The sequence below is a fragment of the Corythoichthys intestinalis genome, chromosome 4 (assembly GCF_030265065.1).
Source record: "Corythoichthys intestinalis isolate RoL2023-P3 chromosome 4, ASM3026506v1, whole genome shotgun sequence".
Lineage (NCBI taxonomy): Eukaryota > Metazoa > Chordata > Actinopteri > Syngnathiformes > Syngnathidae > Corythoichthys > Corythoichthys intestinalis.
The window spans coordinates 7,686,294-7,708,226 of record NC_080398.1 but is presented as its reverse complement, the minus strand read 5'-3'; the positions used below and the strand labels follow the sequence as shown (position 1 = coordinate 7,708,226).

Genomic DNA, 21,933 nt, shown 5'->3' with positions numbered 1-21,933 from the left:
AAACTTCGTTTGCTACTTTAGCTACCACAACACATACTCGGTAAATATTATACATATACCTGGGCTGGCATTGAAACTTAATATGCGTTTCCACTAGGGCTGTCAAAATTATCGCGTTAACGGACGGTTTTTAAAATTAATCACGTTAAAATATTTGACGCATTTAACACTCATGTCCCGCTCAAACAGATTAAAATGACAGCACAGTGTCATGTGCACTTGTTACATGTGTTATGTCGACCTCTGCTGGCGCTTGGTTGCGACTGATTTTATGGGTTTCAGCAACATTGTGTAATTATTGACATCAACAAAGGCAAGCTACTAGTTTATTTTTTGATTGAAAGTTTTCCAAATTTTATTAAAACGAAAACATTAAGAGGGGTTTTAATATAAAATTTCTATAACTTATACTAACATTTATCTTTTAAGAACTACAAGTCCTCCTATCCATTGATCGCTTTAACAGAATGTTAATAATCTTAATGCCATCTTGTTGATTTATTGATATAATAAACAAATACAGTACTTATGTACAGTATGTTGAAGCCGTCTTGTGTCTTATCTTTCCATTCCAACAATAATTTACAGAAAAATATGGCATATTTTAGAGATGGTTTGAGTTGCGATTAATTACAATTAATTCATTTTTAAGCTGTGATACACTCGATTAAAAATTTTAATCGTTTGACAGCCCGAGTTTCCAGAAAAAAATTGGTGAAAGAATATCTCCCCTACAAAAATGAAAAATCCACAATTTCTGTTTGCTGAATTTCAAATGATTTTTGAAAAAAAAAAAAAAAACTACTTTTACCCCCAATTTTTGATACTCAAGTTGAAATTCATTTCCATATTCATGCCACTCATGTCACCCGAGCACTAAAAGAAGGGAATCATGGGAAATCTCCGTATCTGACCCCGACCTTCCCTGGAGAACACATGTCTCTCTGTTGATTTTCTATATGTGTGTCTGTGTGTGTGTGTTTGAGTGGCGGTCATGTGACCTTCCGGTCTTGTCTTTTGTTTGTACTTTTAGTCGTATAAAAACAATTTTGTGCTAATAAACAAAGAGCGGCGCCCCTGCAGAGTGTGAAGCTGAGGTGGGTACGTTTTTGTTTTTGCTTTTGTATTTGACCTGGAACTCATTCGCCGCCATTGACGGCGATAGACGTCGAAATCATGTAGACTGCCGTGTAACAAACAGTGTTTGAATGCCATTGAAGGCGGTAGACGGTCCAAACGGATTGGACGTCTATCGCCGTCAATGGCAGCCCGAGTTGATTTACGGACTCGAATGGAGGAGTAGAAAGGTGGTGAAAGTGTTTCCTGAATTTCAGTGTTCTAAGTGCTAATTAGACCAAGTTACAATGTCAAATCAGATGATATTGAAAGCAACTCAATGGCGGCCAACAGTGGTGGAATATAACAACGTAAATGTACTTCGTTACTGTTTTTAAGTACGTTTTTGTGTATCAGTACTTAAGTACAAAAATAATATGGTACTTTGACTTTACTACATTTTATAGCACACATCTATACTTTTTACTCCACTACTTTTCAAATTGTCACCTGGGTTAAACGTTACTTTTGTTTGTTTTTCTCTCATTGTGAATTGATAGTTTCATTTTCATGCGTAATCAATAAGCCCCGTGCAACTATATAGTTATTGAGCACTAGAGGGAGCGACACGAGTGCCAGCATGATTAGTCAGGTGAACAAGATATTGACCAATTAAAAACAAAACAACAGTGAGAGCTGCGCACCTTCAAATGGGTACCTCTTGAACAGTAGGTGGCAATATGTACCTAATGGTTGCTTGCAATCTGCCATTAAGATAAGTTTTGGAGTTCTTTGAGGTTGTTAAGCTTCCGTTTACAGTCCAGTCAATTTTATTTCTTTTTTTCCCATTCCGCACGGTTGTATAATATACAGGTAGTCCCCGGGTTATGAACAAGTTCCGTTCCTACGCTGGTGACGTAACCCGAATTTCCACATAAGTCAGAATTACCCTTTAGGTACCTCCTCAAAACAACTATCCAAAACGTCCAAATGTATTGTATTTTGTTTAATTATGGGGGATAGACTGCCGTCTGGTGGCAGTGTTGGGTATGGCTGGATTCATATGTCGCCTTGTTGACGGGTGGCAGGGATGGATAAATGACAGCTGTGCTCTGGTTTGGTCCTCATAAGGCTGTAAGTTGTTTCAGCTCATATGTTTGTGTATGCATTTGAAATTAAGTTTAGAGCTACAGTTTGTGGAGTTACGTGTAGGTGATTTGCGATGAGAATTGTAAATACCGTAATGGCCCGAATTTAAAATGGTGTTTTTCGCATTGAAGTAAGACTGAAAAAGTGGCGTCTTATATTCGGGGTCTAGACATTATACACATTCACGACGCTAGATGGCGCCAGATATCATTGAAGCGAATGCTGAACTTGACTCCTCAGGCCAAAGCGAGCCCCTTATGGTGAATGCAGTTATTGCAATTTTGTTGTTTTATCACAATAGGGTGGTTTATTTACATTTGAAAAAACCAGAAGGCATTCATTTACGAATGTGGTTGCACTTTAGTTTACATATTTAAATGTGACAAAATAACATGCTTTTTCTCTCAAATATATTGTTATAATCATTTGTTTCAGATGTACTGTAATTATTTTCTGTATAAAAAATAATTTGGTGTTCAAAATGTATTTTTTCAAACTTGAGTCTTGAAAAAGAGGGGGTCGTCTTATAATCAGGGCCGTCTTATATTCGGCCCAATACGGTACCTTAGCATTCGTAGCATTTAAGCTAGTGGACTTTTGTTAGGCAAATTAGGCTAATTTAATCTAGTGCTAAATTTACATATTGATCAAACTAGATGGATGTGTGAACACCAGTTGTTTTGTATCAAGTGTTTTATTGTTTAAATGCGTGTTGTTTTGAACATGTGTGTTATAGCTTTACACAAATTGTAAAAAGTGAAGGAGGTCAAAAGCTTCAAAAAGCACAATTGCCTTGTTGCTGTCTGTCAAGCTGAACACCTTCATGCTTAGCGAGGACAGAACACATCATATTATTAAAGTCAAGTAAAAAATTAAATATTGTGAGGTACAATAAGGTACTGTTTAAACGAGTTAAAACAAAAAAAAAAAAAAAACGACTGGAGACAAAATGGCAGACGAGACTCCGGCATCGTAAAGTCAAAATCGCGTAGGTCGAATACGTCGTAACCCGGGGACTACCTGCATTTATAGTTAAAATATAAAATATATCACATTTTTGCATCGAGAGAAAACACTTTTACCTTTTAGTTGTGTATTTCTAAGCAAGTACTTTTGTACTTTCACTTGAGTAATTTTTTTTCTCAGACACTTGTACTTTTACATATTTTTTTGCCCCAGGATCTGTACTTTTATTTGATTAAAAAAAAAAAGTGAGTACTTCATCCACTACTGGCGGCCAATGACTCGATGGTTCACCTCATGGCAATGGAGAAACTTTCAAGTTCTCGTCAACATCCACTCATTGCGTTTGATGGTAAAGTTTCCCTACCAAGATGGCCGCCACGCAGACCGTTGTCGTTTCACGTCATCGTTTGTAGACGTCATGAAAATGCAAGCTGTAGTAGCGACTCGCCTACGGAGCAGCCATTAGATGTGGCGGCCATATTGGTAAGGGCGACTGTTCCCGTCAAAGGCAGCTAATGATGGTATATTCGCATTTACCACACTGAAATTCAGAAAACTGGTCAACAACTTTCCACTTATTTTAATGGCGTTGATGTTGTTTCTTAAATTCATTTATTTGTCGCCACGGACGGCGATAGACGTCCGATCCGTTTGAATTCGATAAATGGCTGCCAGTCCCTGTGAGTTCAAATGGATCGGACGTCTATCACCGTCAATGGCGAAGTGAAGGTAAAGTCAGGAAACCAGTTGTTGTCCAAATAGTCATGGTAAAAAACAAATCAGCTAATTTTAAACCAACTCTGGTTTATCTGTCGCCGTCAATGGCAGCCAATGAGCTCAAAGCGCTGTTTGTTGTGTTGACAAAAAAACAATAGGGTTTGGTTCTGGTTCTGAGAAGAGAAAGCACCATAAGGGTTTTGGTTGTTCCAACACAAAACGCAACATCAGTTGATTTTTTTTTTTTTGGTTGCTTGTCCATTTCTCGGCTGTACTTCAAACAAGCCCCAACCCTACGTCCCCGCCTCCTCCCTCCCTTCTTCCCTCTATCGGCCTTTTATGAGTGATGCTTTCTTTATTTTGGGGGTCCAAAAACACACAATTTTAATGGGAAACATGTACTGTTTCACAACTTTGGGGGTTCCAAAACGGTAACTTATATGTATTGAAAAGGGAAATTCGTTCAAATTAAAAACAAATGACCTCCGTGATGTTGGCCCCCCATCAGACGCAAATTAATATAAAATTGATGTCAATTGTTTGTGCTATGTTTGCGCTGTAAAAGTTTTTTTTGTGCTGCCATCATTTTTAAGATATTTACAAGTCTTCTATAGGTCAATCTGAGGTCAACCAGCCCCCCATTTTGATTCAAAATGGCTAAAAGTGGTGTCAATTGTTTATGCTTCGTTTGTGCTGTAAAAAGTTTTGTTTGTGCTGCCATCGTTTTTGAGGTATTGAGATATTTCATGAGATAATTATGAAGACAATTATTATATATTTGCTGAAATCAATGATTGCCTGCAATAAATATATGCCTTTCTCTTAATGAAAACTGCTTCGTCATTATACCGGTACAAACCGGCCTTCATTCCGTAGGTCAAGATTGGGCCAGGCCGCAGATGTTGCATAAATGTTTTGACACATATGTACTAATTCCACCTACATTAGTGCTATGTTTGCGCGAGCAGTTGAAGGAATCTGACCTTTTAGCCAGATGGCCGGAATCACGCCAGCCGAACCGCCGGACCCGTGCTGGCGCAGCCCAAACGACCTGGGCCTGCGAAACTCGGACAACCCGGCCAAAAGGCCAAACTCTGCGCTTTCACCTTAGTCTTAACCCCTTGTACTGACTCCATTTTGAAAGCTGGAAAAAGGCTTCGAAACACAAGTTGACAATTTATTCTGGTCGACGGCGATCAAACGGCACGGCAAAATAGCAACAGACCCAGGCGAGGAAGCAGACTCGTTCCAGGGTCACCATATTACAAGTCAACAAAAGGTTCCCGAGAAAAATGACACCGATTAGTTAAACATTCAGTCTTTTTGAAGGCTGTCGCGGGGCAGGAAGTGGCTGTGTTCGGGTCTTCTTCTGTGGCAGATTTGGGCACTCAAGTTCATGTGTCACCGTTGCTGGGTCATGGTTAATGAGGCAACTGAGGTGGGAGGTTCAGCGCGCCTCATCGTCTGAAAGGCGCTGAGCTATCAAACTTGGAGTTCTTTTTGTTATTGGGTGTTGTGGTAGTACAGGATGTCCCGCCATTTGTTCTGGACTGTCCTGAAGAGCTGATTGCTAGATTTGGTGTTGCAGACGTGGGCTATCACCTGGTAGTCAGCGTCAATTTTGCTCAGTCAGCTGCATGACGCACGCGTTGGACTTCAGTGGTCAGAAGGCATCTTTATTTGCACATTGTCTTGGCGCTGCAAGTTCTAATTATTCCAAGTGCAACTGTTCATAATATCAAATATATTCTTGTTTTTTCTTAATCCATGATATAAATTCTATTGATTTTATATTAGGTGTGTCAGAGGAATACAAACCGTCAAACAGTAAATAGGAGAAAATGTGCTATTCCTTCACTGTCGGGACATCACTCTGTTATTGAGAGAGTTGGTACGCACTGTCAGCAGCGGGAGCCGGACATGAAAAAGATGCGAGTGACGTCAACACTAGAAAATGATATACTGTATAAAACGATACATGATAGCTGCAGAAACTTTTTTTTTTTACAGCACAAACGTAGTATAAACAATTGCCAACATTTCAGGTCCATTTTGCAATAAATGAGGGGCTGCGTGACGTCATTGCTTGAAATTTAGTCAAACGCCAAAATCAAATCACTCATAACGTATGGGTGAGTGAATTTCCAACGTTGAGAGAGGCCTTCAGTCCTTTGGTTTTGCGTCAATCTTCGTCCCCCAGACGGGAAGCTGAGGCCAGTACCTCCGGATATATTGAAATCCGGCTCGAAGGACCATTAAAATGTCAAGTTCAAACACAAATCCTTAGGACATTTATGAATATTACCCAGAATAAGTAGAGAGGGCACTCAACGTTTTGAAGGGTTTGCAAGGAGAACGAAGGGAAGCTATACAATGCAATACTAAGAGTACACGATACAGCTTCTGCTTTCTTTTTAAACTTAAACCCTCCATTCCCTTTTTATTTGGGGTGTCCCTGCCTACAAAAGGGATTCTTACCTTAAAAGGAATTGGGGAGCAAGAGATGACGACACCCAGTGAACGGTTTTTCTATGTGTGTGCATGTAGGTGGAATTAGTACATGTGCGTCAAAATGTTTTAATGTAGCAATATGCATTTGGTAAGTGATTATCCAACATCTGCGGCTTGGCCCAATCTGACCTGTGGAATGAAGGCCGCTTTGAACCGGTATAATGACAAAGCATTTTTTATTAAGAGCAAGCCGTAGCTTTCAGGCAGTCATTGATTTAAGCAAATATATAATAATCGCTTTCATAATTATCTCACAAAATTTCTCAATGTCTGAAAAACGATAGCAGCACAAACGAAGCCTAAACAATTGACACCATATTTAGCCATTTTGAATCAAAATGGGGAAGCTGGTTGACCTCAGTTTGACCTGTAAAAGAATTGTAAATATCTTAAAAACGATAGCACAAACGAGACTTTTCACAGCACAAACGTAGCACAAACGATTGACATCATTTTTATATGAATTTGCGTCTGATGGGGTGCCGACTTCACAGAGGTCATTTGGTTTTAATTTGACTGGATTTCCTTCAACCTTCAAACGGTAAATTGATCGCACGAAAACGCGGAATTTCCCCTGTCAAAATAACATTTTATTGAAAAAAAATGTTCCGTCGCGGCAGCAGCGAAACGTTTGTGTCTGTTTGTGCGTTTGTTGTCGTCCTTCCATCAGCATTTATTTGTGACTCCTTTTCTCTCTCTCTCTCCCTTTCTCCTTCTTCCTTTCACTCTTTTGTCACGTCTTTCCAATAGTGTTGCACCAATACCGCTACTCGAAACGGCATGAAAATGATCGGGAAGTTTGTTCATTCGCTGCCAGCCCTCCGTCTTCAAATGGATTGGACGTCTAGTGCCGTCAGAGGCAAACAAAGAGTAAATAGCAGATGCTTTAAAATCATCTCGCTTGAAAAATAAGCTATTTATGACTTGATTTGAATGTCAATGCATTGACTTTGACAGGAACGTTGCCCCTACCAACATGGCCGCCCTGTGGTTATGTTGGTAGGGGCCACAAGAGCTCTTATCATGCTTCTGCCGTGAATTGAAATGAGTTTATCGCTAGTAGATGTCCAATCCGTTTGAAGCGGGAGGGTTGCAGTGTTTGTTAAATCGCTGCCAGCGCTCCCGTTTCAAATGGATTGGACGTCTACCGCCGTCAATGGCAGCTAAAGAGGAAATAGAAGATTTTTTGACACTGATAAAATAGTCTTTTAAAGGAACAAGCTAGCTATGACTTAATGTTAACGTCAATGCATTGAATTTGATGGGAACGTAGCTTGAAGGCGGCCATGTTAGTAGGAGCCGAAAGGTCTTTTCATGCTTCCGTAGTCAATTGAAATGAGTTCATTGCTAGTAGATGTCCTATTCAATTGAAGTGGGACAGTTGGCAGCAAGTGAATGAACACTAATTCACTGCCAGCCCTCCCACTTCAAATGGATTGGACGTCTACCGCCGTCAATGGCAGCCAAAGCGCAAATAGCAGATTATTTGACAATGATAAAATATTCTTTTAAAGGAACAAGCAAGCTTTGACTTAATATTAATATCAATATCAATGCATTAACTTTGATGGGAACGTGGCTTGAAGGCGGCCATGTTGGTAGGGGCAGTGAAAGGTCTTCATGCTTCCGCAGTCAATTGACATGAATTTATCGCTAGCAGATGTCCAATCCATTTGAGTGGGACGGATGGCAGCAAATAAACGAATGCTAATTCGCTGCTAGCGCTCCCGTTTCAAATGGATTGGACGTCTACTGCCATCAATGGCAGCCAAAGCGCAAGAAGCAGATTCTTTAACAACGATCAAATATTCTTTTAAAGGAACAAGCTAGCTATGACTTAATGTCAATGCATTGACTTTGATGAGAACGTGGTTTGAAGGCGGCCATTTTGGTAGGGGCAGTGAAATGCCATCATGCTTCTGCAGTGAATTGACATGAAATTATCGCTAGTAGACATCCTATCTATTTGAAGCGGGACAGTTGGCAGGAAATGAAAGAAGGCTAATTTGCTGCCAGAACTCCCACTTCAAATTGATTGGACATCTAGCACCGTCAATGCCATCCAAAGAATAAAGGGCAAATTCTTTAACATCGATGAAATAATCTTTTGAAGGAATGAGCTAGTTGGGACTTCATTTACATGTTACGTCATTGACTTGATGAGATCGTGGGCTCAAGGCGGCCATGTTGGTAGGGGCTGTGAAAGGTCTTCTCATGCTTCGGTCGTCTATTAAATTGAATTAATTCTAGTAGACGTCCAAACCATTTGAATTTGGATGGTTGGTAGCATATGAACGAACGCTAATTCGCTGCCAGTCCTTCCACTTCAAATGGATTGGATGTCGAGTGGCAAGCCAATGAGTTAAGCAGTGTTTGGCCGAGCCAAAATAGCAAGGACTCTACAGTCAAGTGAGTTATTCAATATTCAAAGAAAAATGTTATTTTTTTTCCAAAACGGGAAATGGGTATCACACAGGAATTGGTATCTGGAGCCCAAAAATGGTATCGGTGCAACACTAGTTTCCAACCTCCTTTTCCTCCCGAATTGTGCCCTTCTTCCCTCTCATCGGTCATTGAATGGCTTCTTCTTCTTCTTCTACACGCCCCTCCCTCCCCGCCCCCTGTCCTTGCCCTGCCCCGCCCCCTTTTTGTGTGTGGCCAGGAGAACCAGCTTTCCTCCTTGGGTTCAGCAGACCCCGGTGTGAAAATCCCGCCGGAGCCGGAAAGCGGCCCTCGATGCCTGGAGAGCTCCGTGGCGACCGGAACCCCCGGCGCGGAACCCGGGGGTGGGCGGGCGGGCGACCGATAAAAACACAGACAAAAAGAGAGAGAGAGAGAGAGATGCTCAGAAAGTATTTTTCCTGCTCACACAACACAAAAAAAAAACCAAATCAAAGGGCTTTCTTCAACTTTGCTGTCTTGCCGGACGAGATGGCGACACACACACGCACACGCAGGCAGGTTTCGCGGCGGGAGGTCGGGCACCCTTTGAGTGGTCCTCAGTGCCTTGAGATTGGCTCGTAAGGCCCCTCCGGTCAGGGTTATATTGACTGCAGAACAGGTTGTTTTCTCTTCTCAATATCAGAACCCAAAACTGGTGCTAAACAGGAGAAAATGGTGCAATTGAGAGTTTTTGCATGCCACTGGCTCGCTGTCCGCTTTGTCTGTCAGCTGACGTCTTGTGTCCAATGCTTCTCCTTTTCTATATATCATTCAATATTATTTGTTTCAGTTTTTTTAATATGTTGCTCTTCTAACTTGACCTAACTTCACATTGAATAGGTTTATAATAATAACGCTAAGTATTCAAAAAAAATTGAAGATTCTTTGACACTGATAAAAGTCTTTTAACACTAGAACTACCAAGGGTGGATTAATTGTTACCAGAGAAGGCTCATCTGACTCTAATCAGCATATCTTTTGTGAGCATTGAGGTCCTCATTACTCATTCCCATTCACACTCGCAAAACCACAGAGTTGAATTGCTCCAAATAGCATCTTGAGTGTTCGCAGCGCAGGGCTGCCTTGGCTTTGTCGGACAGTGGACCGCTCAGGCAGGCAATCGGGCGGACAACCTTTTTACGGTATGAACAGTATCCTGAAGCTTGTGTTTGCTGTGACAAAACAGCTGTTTGAGCTGCTGTGGAAAGTTCTTTGGTCATTGTGTGCTTCAACATAATAAACTGTGAACCTTGACAACTGAATGTTGGACTTGTCAAGACAAGTAAAGGTGCTTGATGGGATTTTTCCCAGATGTTCTAACACTCAATTTTCTAAAATGTAGACAGTCTGGTTTAGCTACAGTTCTGGATGCTAGTCTTAGTTTCATGCCACGTGGCCCTCTCATCATTTTTACACTAACCCAGGAGTTTACAAGACTGGATTTGCAAATATTCAAGATGCTAATTGCAGCAATCCAGAGTGGCCCCCCACCCCTTCACTCCTCGGCTGCTTGATTGCTTGTTTGAGTGGTCTAATTTTTGCAAAGCAAAATAGTTAGTTTGGTATCAGGGTCATTTGACGCCTTTCTGGGACCCTGGGACTTCCTGTGTTAAAAGAACAACTTAGTTAAGACTTAATATTTACATCAATGCATTGACTCTGATGGGATCGTAGCTTGAAGGCGGCCATTTTGGCCAGGGCGATGAAAGGTCTTTACATGTTTCTGCCATCAATTGAAATGAGTTCATCGCTAGTAGATGTCCGATCTATTTGAAGTAGGAACGATCGGTCACTTGCTGTCAGTCCTCCACTTCTAATAGATTGGACGTCTTGCGCCGTCAATGGCAGCCAAAGCACAAATAGCAGATTCTTTAACGATAAATGATAAAATAACCTTTTGAAAAAAATCGGTAGAGAAATAAGCTTGTTAGGACTTCATTTGTTTGTCAATGCATTGACTTTGATGGGAATGTTGCCTCCAGGCGGCCATGTTGGTTGGGGCCGTGAACGCCTACTTCTGCCGTCAAGTGAAACGAGTTTATCGCTAGTAGACGTCCAATCCATTAGAGTGGGACGGTCGGCAGCAAATGAATGACCGCTAATTCTCTGCCATTCTTCCCACTTCAAATGGATTGGAAGTCTAGCACTGTCAATGCCAGCCGAAAAATAATTAGCAGATTCTTTGACAATTATAAAATTGTCTTTTAAAGGAACAAGCTAGCTATGACTTAATATTAACGTCAATGCATTGACATTGATGGGAACGTGGCCTCAAAGTGGCCATGCTGGTAGGGTCCATGAAAGGTCTTTTCCTGCTTCCGCAGTCAATTGAAATGAGTTCATTGCTAGTAGATGTCCTATCCATTTGAAGTGGGACGGTTGGCACCAAATGAATGATCGCTAATTCACTGTCAGCCCTCATACTTCAAATGGATTGGACGTCTACCGCTGTCAATGGCAGCCAAAGCGCAAATGGCAGATTCTTTGACAATGAAATGAAATGAATGAAAATATTCTTTTAAAGGAACATGACATAATATTAACATCAATGCATTGACTTTGATGGGTACGTGGAACGTGTAAACGGATTGGTTGTCTATCAGCGATAAAGTAATTTCACTTGACGGCAGAAGCATGAAAAGACCTTTTGTCGCCCCTACCAAGATGGCCGCCTTCAGGCCATGTTTCCATCAAAGTCAATGCATTGACATTGAAATGACGTCATAACCTGCTTATTTCTCACCCTCCTACTTGCAATCGATTGGACGCCCTTTGCCATTAATGTTTTTTTGTTTTTGTTTTAATGGCAGTGAATGACATCTTAAATGTTTCGTGCTCATCTTCTGCTTCTCTGTACCTTCACACTCTAGGGGGCGTGGTCAAATGGGGGTGGGGTCTTAACTCATTGACTGCTATTGTAGGTCTATTCCATTGGAAGTGGAGGGCAGGCAGCCAATGAAAGAATAGCAGCCAATGAGTTCAATGAATCCGTGATTGGAATGCAATTGCTGACTAGTGCTGCGCTAGCTGGCTAGCACATGCTGACAAAAGGCTCACACTCACACAAGAGAATAGCGCACCTATGGATTTCATAATAGCAGCTCATTCTCAGTGTGACCTCAACTTCTGGTTTTTTACTGGGCGGGGTCAAGAAATGACAAATTAGGATCAGCAAAAGGAAGTGACCCGATATCAACAGAAGGTCACTCCGAACCACCCCCATATTAACAGGAAGTGATCTGAAATCAACACGAGTGACTCCGAAACACCCCCAAATCAACAGGAAGTGATCTGATATCAACAGGAAGTGATCCAATATCAACATGAAGTGCTCAGATATCAACAGGAAGTGACCCGATATAACAGGTAGTGACCCAAAATCAACAGGAAGTGATCAGATTTCAACAGAAAGTGATCCGATATCAACAGGAAGTGACCCGATATCAACAGGAAGTGACTCCGAAACATCCACATATAAACAGGAAGTAATCAGCTATCAACAGGAAGTGACCCGATACCAATAGGAAGTGATCGATATCAACAAGAAGTGATTCCGAAACACATCAGTATTTCTTGTTATGACATCACAACCAGAATTGATATCTAGCTTTCTAGCGCTGTACTAGTTAGCGAGCTAGCACACATTGACAAATCGATCACGAGGCAACAAGAGAATGGCACACCCTTGGGTAGCATGCTAGCTGCTCATTCTGGGTCATCTTCTGTTGGGAGATGCGTTTAGTGGGCGGGGCCAAAAAAGACGAAGCTTTTATGGATGGATTTGTGTCCACAGTATGCTCTGCTACCATTTTTAAGTCATTTGCTATATGTTGCTGTTCATAGCACTTTCAAAGTTCCACCCTTAGTTTTTACGAATAACCATCTGAGTGGCAAAAATGGCCACAAATTTTTGGGCTCCAAAGTATACCGCATGTCGATAGCCAATAGAGTAGTTTTCTGCTGAAATGACTCCGCCCCCTTGTCTTTCTTTAGCCACTCGCAAAGCTTCATGGAGGACAGCGTGGAAGCTAACTGGCTGCTACGCCAACAGCGCCTCGCGGCGGGCTGGCGCAGCCAAATGTCCCGCGCGCTTTCCCGCGACGCCGTGGGCTGACGAAGGGACAACGCGGGCGTCCCGGTCTGTGTACTCTGAGGACCCCGGCGGATCACGTGAGGAGCCGCGGCGGGTCCTCGTTTTTGGTTGTTGTTTTTTTCGAAGGGCGCGGTAGGACGACGGGACATTTGCGTATGACTATGCAGGAAAGGATTCAAGGGGAGACGGCTGAGGTGCATTGTGGGGATTGTATTTCCAAGGTGCTTGACCGCTCTTAACCCTCCTGTTAGGTCAACCAATTGCCACTATCCAAAATGGAATCATCCCTGATCAGTTTAGGCTATAGGACCTTAAGACTTTTTGCTGCGTCCTATTATGATAGACATGTCTAGATGTGTCCCTCGGTGGAACTGCGAACAGAGGGTGTTTTTTTGTTTCGTTTATTTAGTAACGATCCAGGCCACATTTTCATGGAATTTTCCCCCGAGATGGCACACGTCTATTCTGTCGAACTCAGTGAAACAGGTAACGGGCCTAGGTTCAAGCCCAAATTTTTTTTTTTTTTTTTATTAGTTCCCAAAATGGCTGCTAACGAGCAAAATGGCATGCCTGTGTCTATAAGACTTTTTGGTTGACATGTCTACCCTGTTTCATGTCCCTTGGTGAAACTGGTAACAGGGTGTTGTTGTTTTTTTAATGTTCCAGTCCCCATTTTTAGTAGAATTTGTCCCCAAAATGGCTGCTAACAACCAAAATAACACACGTCACCCCGTGAGACTTTTTGGAGCGTCTAATTACTGTACCGTATTTCATGTTTCTCGATGAAACTGTTAAAAAAAGGCTCATTTCATTATCAAGCCCAATTTATATGAAATTTGTCCCCAAAATGGCTGCTAACAACCAAAATGACGCGTGGCCCGGTGAGACTTTTTGGTGCGTCCACTCATGATAGACACGTCTACCGAATCTCTCTGTGAAACTGGTAACAGAAGGTCGTTTTTTGTTGTTGTTGTGGTTTCTGTCTGTCTAGCTCCGTTTTAATGGAATTTTTCCCCAAAATGGCTGCTAACAACCACAATGAAAACCCTGGGTCCATGAGATTTTTTGGAAGACATGTTGTTTCAATGTCCCTTGGTGAAACTGCCAACAGGGTGTTGTTGCTTTTATTTATTTATTTTTTAAACATTTCGGCCCTCATTTTCATAAATTTGTCCCCAAAATGGCTGCTAACAACCAAAATAGCACATGTAGGCCAAAAACCATTTGACCCAATACCGTTCATACACCAAAACGACCGGAATCCTCATGCCATACGGGCTCTCTTTTGTTTGACACCTCAGAAATGGAGATATTTGCCATGTGGCAAAATGAATTTTGCCATGTGGCATTTTTTTGCAATGTGACAAAATGGATTTTGACATGTGGCATTTTTTTTCGTATGTGGCAAAACAGATTTTAGTTTGTGGCATTTTGGGGGATTTTGGGGTGGATATGGCAGTTTTGCAGGCCATGCACGTCCATGCCATTGGCGGCTGTGCATGTCCAAATTTTCCATTCATTTTAAATGGCAGAAAAAAAAACAAGTTTGGCTGTGATTTTTGACCATCCACTTACCATTACAGCACCTTGACATTCAACTGACACCCAAGTCAGGTTATGCCATTGATGGCTATGCACGCATGTAATCAAAAAATGCCACATGGCAAAATCAATTTTGCCACATGGCAAAAAAATGCTACACGGCAAAATCTATTTTGCCAAATGGCAAAAAAAAAAAATGCCACATAGCAAAATCAATCTTGCCACATGGCGAAAAAAATGCCACATGGCACAATTCATTTTGTCACGTGGCAAAAAAAAAATGTCAGATGGCAAAAAAAAATGCCACATGGCAAAAAAAAATGCCACATGGCAAAATCCATTTGGCCACATGGCAAATACCACTTCTCGGCCCTGCTACAGAAATGACCATACACTCAAAAACGCAAGTTCTTTGAAAAAAAAAAAAAAACGTTAAATTTCAAAACGCTACTTGTCCTACAATTTTTGCCCAAATCACATTATTTATACGTAAAAATACAGGGCACCAAGGTGCACACAAGTTCTATTAGTTTTTTCCGAAAACCGTATGGTTCAGCCAAAATTTGCCAAAAACAACCCATTGATTTGTAATAGCCCAAATTTCAATGGTGTTCCTTCCCAGCCAAAACCGTTTGACCCACTGACACCGTTCATACACCAAAACGAATTCTCATGCAACGCGGGCTCTTTTTCGTTTGACACCCCAAATATGACCCTTCGCCCAAAAATATGGTGTTTTTTCGACAAAAAAGTGACATTTTAAAATGCTACTTAGCCTACCATTTTTGGGCCAAAGCACATCATTTATACATCTAAAAATTCAGGCACCAAGGGGCACAAAAGTTCTATTCAGTTTTTGTATGGATAAAAACATACCCATTCATTTCTAAAGGCTGAAATTTCCCATTGATTTCCAATTGCCCTGTTCGCCATTCATTTCAATAGCACAAAAAGTTCCATTCTCTCCGTTTGATTACCAAGGCAAGTGACAGGAAGTCACCCATTATCAACAGGATGTGACCTGATATCAACAGGAAGCGACTCCGAAACACTTCCAAATCAACAGAAAGTGATCCGATATCAACAGGAAGTGACTCTGAAACATTACCAAATCAATTGGAAGTGACCGGTTATCAATAGGAAGTGACCCTGAAACACCTCCAAATCAACAGAAATTGACCTGTTATCAACAGGAAGTGATCAGATATCAATAGGAAGTGACTCTGAAAGACCCCCAAATCAATAAGAAGTCACCTGGTATCAGCAGGAAGTGATCTAATATCAGCGGGAAGTGATCTGGTATCAACAGGAAGTGACTCCCAAACAAAGCCTTGGTATCAGCATTTTCTAGTTTCTTCTTATTTTCTTTTTCTTTTTTATTTTCCAGGTTACATTTTCATTCCAAAATGGCTGCTAACAACCAGAATGCCACACTTTAGTAGTTTCATAGACTTTTTCGCGCATCCTGTCACGTTAGACATGTCTACAAATGTCTCTTGCTAAAACAGTTAACCGTTATCTATTTCCAATGGAATTTGTCCCCAAAATGGCTACTAGCAACAAAATGACACACACTTTTTCTTATGGCGCTAGACATGTCTACCATATTTGGTGTCCCTTAGTGAAACTGCTAACAGGGCTGGGGTTTTGCCCCATTTTCATGGAATTTGTCCCCAAAATGGCTGCTATCAACCAAAACCGTGAGGCTTTTTGCTGCGTCCTATTACGACATAGAAGACTACCTAATTCTGTGCCAAACTGGTGACAGGGGCTCATTTTTTCTAACATTTGGAGAGCATTTTTAGCGGATGATTTGTCCCCAAAATGGCTGCTATGACTCAAAACGGCCACTTTTTTTAGCTGACGACCGGCGAGCTCGAAGAGTACATTTTGCATAGTGTGATTTCTTAGTACTCTCCGATATCGTTGAGATCATTCTAGTGCCGTATGGGTGCGACGCTAGAGATAGCTTTCCGATAGCTTGCACGTAGAGTGTTGAAAGTGTGGTTTTTTTGTCTGCTTGGGTGCGATTTCAGCAGGGTTTGCAATAGTTTTGGGGGTCCGACCAAAGGGCTCCTGAGATTTTTTGGGTCAAATTGACCCAGCTGCCGACGTAACAGGAGGGTTGGAGTTGATTTGACTTTCAAAGCATTTACCGCTTCTTTATCTCTCTCTCTCGCTCTCTCTTTCTCACTTGTAGTCTTTTTTGAAATGATCATCCTGAGCACGGGTCAACGTTTCCCTAACGTTAACCTAACCTGGAACTAGTGCTGGGCGCTCTTAATTTCATTTTTAAAAAAAAATGTTTCGTTCGTATTCACGGCTACGTATTTATTTCCATTTTTCCGAAATACATATTGATTGATTTCAAATATTTATTTCAAATAGATAGGACATCCATCACCGTCAAAGTCACTGAAACATCTTTTTGTCATTTAAATGTCATGATTTTGAAGTTTGTTTCATTTGCTATTAAATGATTTCAAGATGTGTTCATTTTCCGTTTTTGAAATTCATTTCAACGTTTATTTATTCACGTTATTTTGATATGATCATTAAATGCAAAAATACAATGACATTATAATACCATGGATTCCAATTTTAATGGAATTGTTTCAAGACTAATTTCATCATTTATTTATAGTTTTTTTCTTCTTTTCTCAATTATTACAATATTCATCGATTTCATACTTCAAGATGAAAATGGATTCTAACATTTATTTAATGATAGTTATTGTTGATATTATAATTAAATACACAAATGTCATTGTTTGAATAGTTATTCAAATTTGTATTAATGTCTTTGTATTTTTAATTATTTCAATATTCATTAATTGATGACAATATATTCATTTCTACGCATTTATTTTCATTTTTAGTCGTTGAATGTCTCCATTACTATTTATTTCAATATTTATTGATTGATTTTAATGTAGCTATTCATTTCTGTGTATTTCACTTCCATTTTTATTGATTGAATGTCTTTGCATTTGTATTTTTTACAAAACGTATTGATTGATTTTTCTTTTCTTTCTAATATTTTCCTTCAATTCAATCGATATTGATTGATTTCACTTTTTATTTGTACTATTTTATTAGTACATTATACATTTCTTATTTTATTTAAATTTTTTAAATTTTATTTTTTTTATTTATGAAAAAAAATTATTCATAGATTTACTCATTTCTAAGCATTTATTTCCATTTTTATTGATTGATTGTCTTTCCATGCTTTCATTTCCATTTTTATTGACTGAGCGTCCATTTTTATTTATTTATTTATTTATTTTCTGGTGGGGTTTTTTTTCATATTTTTTGTTTTATTATTCAATTTTTAAATGTTTTAAAGTTATTTTTTATTTTTACTATTTTATTAGTACATTATACATTTCTTATTTTGTTTGAATTTTTTGAATTTTATTTTTTTTATTTATGAAAAAATGTATTCATAGATTTACTCATTCCTAAGCATCTATTTCCATTTTTATTGATTGATTGTCTTTCCATTTTATTTTTTACAATATGTATTGATTGATTTATTCATTTCTACATATTTACTTTCATTTGTATTGATTGAATGCCTTTCCATTATTTCTGACAATATTTATTTCAAAGATATTCAATCTTTCAATATTTCAATTCAATCAATATTGATTGATTTCAATGTTTATTCATTTACAGGTCTTCATTTTTATCAATTGACCGTCCATTTATATTTGTTTTATTCTCAGTTTGTTTTTGTTTTTTTAAATATTTTTTGGTTTTCTTTCAAATTTTAAAATTATTTTCTATTTTTATTTGTTTATACTTGAAAACTTTTTATTAGTGTATTATACATTTCCCTTTGTATTTATTTTATTTATGACAAAATGCATTGATTGATTTCTTCATATCTATTTATTTATTTATTTCCATTTGTATGGATTGAACGTCTTTCCATTTTGATTTCAACGAACCGAGCAAATTTTTGGTGGCGCCCAGCACTACTTCCTATTTTTCTACTTCTTTATTCACGGAGTAATACCCTGGTCTGACATCTTCCAGAAAGTTTTGGATGGCATTGTTTTTCCCGTTAGCTCTTTTTCTTACCGAGACAATCCCGACGAACCCTTGAAATTTGCACAGTCGCCATGGAGCTCTCCGTTTACAAACAAGAGGATGGCTGTTTTCTACTCGGCGCAGGATCCACTTTTGGACGTTTTTGGGACTCTTTTGAGATACTCCTGAGCCGGAACCAATGTGCACGCGCGTGTGTGTACAGGTATACAGTATATATGCTATGTATATGTTTGTTTGTAATACCAGGCAGGCAGGCAGGCAGACAGGCAGGCAGACTTTTCTCCCCTGCGTCCGTCCCTCCGTTTATCTCTGGAAGCTTTCTACCGACGGACGACGCGGAGAAGAAAAATAAACACAAGATGTGCGGATTCCAGGCACTTTTCTAAAAGATTCTTTTCTCCATCGTCGTCATCTTCCACTTGATTGGTCGCGGGTTGTCGTTCAGAGATCTATATTTATTCCGACAAACCCGATTCGTTCGTTTTTGGTGAGGTTTTTTTCATTTCATCATGCTAAGCGTGCCTCTACGACCGAGTGTTAGGGCCACGAAAAGGAAGAAGAATAAATAGGAGCAGATTCAAATTGGAATATTTGGAGGATAACGTCATACCTTGTTGTACTGCCAGGAAAAGAGTAAATGTATAAAAAATATAGCAAGAATAATGTCGTCCCGTTACGTCATTTGACGTATGATTACGAGACAAAAAGTCGTACGTAAGGTTACATCATGTTACGTGAGTTTACGTCATTTTATGGCAACAATCAATGTTACGAAATTCAAGTCGTAATACTGCAAGAATAAAATCGTAACATAGTGTAATTTAAAGTACGATCACAAGAAAAAAAGGTAATTTTATGTAACATTACTCGAAAAACGTGGTCGTACGTGATATTACATAATATTATGACAATTTAAGAGATTAAAGTCGTAATATTGCAAGAATGAAATCGTAACGTTATGTAATTTGACGTACGATTACGAGAAAAAAAGTCGTATTCGTACATGTTACGTAAGGTTACATCATGTCAGGTGAGTTTACGTCATCTCAAAACTATCAATGTCACAATTACGAGAAAAAAAAAGGTAATTTTATGGAACACTACGCAAAAAACGTCGGGGTTGTACGTAATGTTATGTAACGTTACTTGAGTTTTCATAGTTTTACGAAAACGATCAATGTTACAAGATTAAAGTAATATTGCAAGAATAAAGTCATAAGGTTACGTAATTTTACGTATGATTAAGAGAAAAAAAGTCGTAGTTGTACGTAATTTTATGAAAGGTCACATCATGTTACATGAGTTTAAGAAATTTTACCATAATCAATTTTACGGGATTAAAGTTGTTAAATTGCAAGAATAAAGTCATAACGTTACGTAATTTGATTTACGATTACGAGAAAAAAAAAAGTCGTACGTAAGGTTACATCATGTTACGTGAGTTTACGTCATTTTATGGCAATAATCAATGTTACGAAATTCAAGTCGTAATACTGCAAGAATAAAATCGTAACGTAATGTAATTTAAAGTACGATTACAAGAAAAAAAGGTAATTCTATGTAACATTAGGCGAAAAACGTGGTCGTACGTAATGTTATGTAAAGTTACATCATATTATGTGAGATTACATAATCTTATGACAACTCAATGTTACGAGATTAAAGTCGTAATATTGCAAGAATGAAGTCGTAACGTTATGTAATTTGACGAACGATTACGAGAAAAAAAGTCGTATTCATACATGTTACGTAAGGTTACATCATGTCAGGTGAGTTTACGTCATCTCAAAACTATCAATGTCACGATTACGATACAATTACGAGAAAAAAAAGGTAATTTTATGTAACACTACGCGAAAAACGTCGGGGTTGTACGTAATGTTACGTAACGTTACGTGAGTTTGCATAATTTTACGAAAACGAACAATGTCGAGAGATTAAAGTAACATTGCAAGAATAAAGTTGCAAGGTTACGTAAGTTTACGTATGATTAAGAGAAAAAAAGTCGTAGTTGTACGTAATGTTATGAAAGGTTACATCATGTTGTATGAGTTTAAGAAATTTTAGCACAACCAATTTTACCGGATTAAAGTTGTTAAATTGCAAGAATAAAGTCATAACGTTACGTAATTTGACGTATGATTACAAGAAAAAAAGGTAATTTTATGGAACATTACGAAAAAAAATCGTTACATCGTGTTACGTGAGTTTACGTAATCTTACGACAACAATCAATGTTAAGAGATTAAAGTTGTAATAGTGCAAGAATAAAGTCGGAACGTTATGTGGTTTGACGTACGATTACGAGAAAAAAGGTAATTTAATGTAACATTACACGAAAAACGTCGTGGTTTTACGTAATGTTATATAAGGTTACATCATGTTACGTGAGTTCACGTAATTTTACGACAACGATTATTGTCATGAGATTAAAATCGTAATATTGCAACAATAAAGTCGTAACATTACGTACGATTACGAGAAAAAAGGTAATTGTATATTACAAGAAAAAGTTGTAATTAGTCGTACGTAATGTTACATAAGGTTACATTATGTTACGCGAGTTTCCGTAATTTTACAACAACGATCAATGTTCCAAGATTAAAGTCGTAATACTGCAAGAATAAACTCGTGACGTTACGTAATTTCACGTACAATTATGAGAAAAAAGTCGTAGTCGTACGTAATGTTACGTAAGGTTACATCATGTTACGTGAGTTTACGTAATCTTACAACAACGATCATCAATGTTACGTGATTAAAGAATAAAGTCGTAACGTTACATAACTTGACGTACGATTACGAGAAAAAGTTGTTGTCGTACTTAAGGTTATGTCATCATGTTACGTGAGTTTACGTAATTTTATGACAACACTTAATGTCACAAGATTAAAGTCGTAATATTGTAACAAAATCGTAACATGACGTAATTAGATGTACAATTACAAGAAACGTCATTTTATGAGACTTACGAGAATAAAGTCTTAGTTGTACGTAATGTTATTTAAGGTTAAATTATGTTACGTGAGTTTACATAATCTTACGACAACGATCAACTGTTACGAGAATAAAGTTGTAATATTGCAAGAATAAAGTAACGTTACATAACTTGACGTACGATTACGTGAAAAAAGGTAATTTGACGTACGATTACGAGAAAAAGTTGAAATTCTACTTTAATCTTGTAATGTTGATCGCCACGAGAGAAATTTTCTCTTAAACTACGACTAATTTTGTAATATGAGGTAAAATTACGCAACATGACGACTTTTCACTGGTAATATTACGCCGTATGACTTTATTGTGGTAAGTTTTTTTCTCAATTTGTATTCTTTCTTAGCGTGGGCCTAAAAGTCGGTCGTAGCCTCCGTCTCCACTTATTTACTCATTCCCTCCCG

General features: G+C 38.9%; 1 protein-coding gene across 7 annotated transcripts in view; it reads left to right on the top strand.

The window, feature by feature from the left end:
* The window catches only part of syngap1b (synaptic Ras GTPase activating protein 1b), an 86,468-nt gene extending 72,102 nt beyond the window's left edge, over nt 1–14,366 (top strand). For 5 of the 7 annotated variants that reach the window (XM_057833686.1, XM_057833685.1, XM_057833687.1 and 2 more), the window contains one exon: nt 12,835–14,366. In XM_057833686.1, the coding sequence (XP_057689669.1) occupies nt 12,835–12,955 (121 nt within the window). In that variant the 3' untranslated portion in view covers nt 12,956–14,366. Of the gene's footprint in view, nt 1–1,033; nt 1,098–9,061 lie in introns of all 7 variants that reach the window. The other 2 variants (XM_057833683.1, XM_057833682.1) reach the window with 2 other exon arrangements.
* The last annotated feature ends 7,567 nt before the right edge of the window (nt 14,367–21,933 follow it).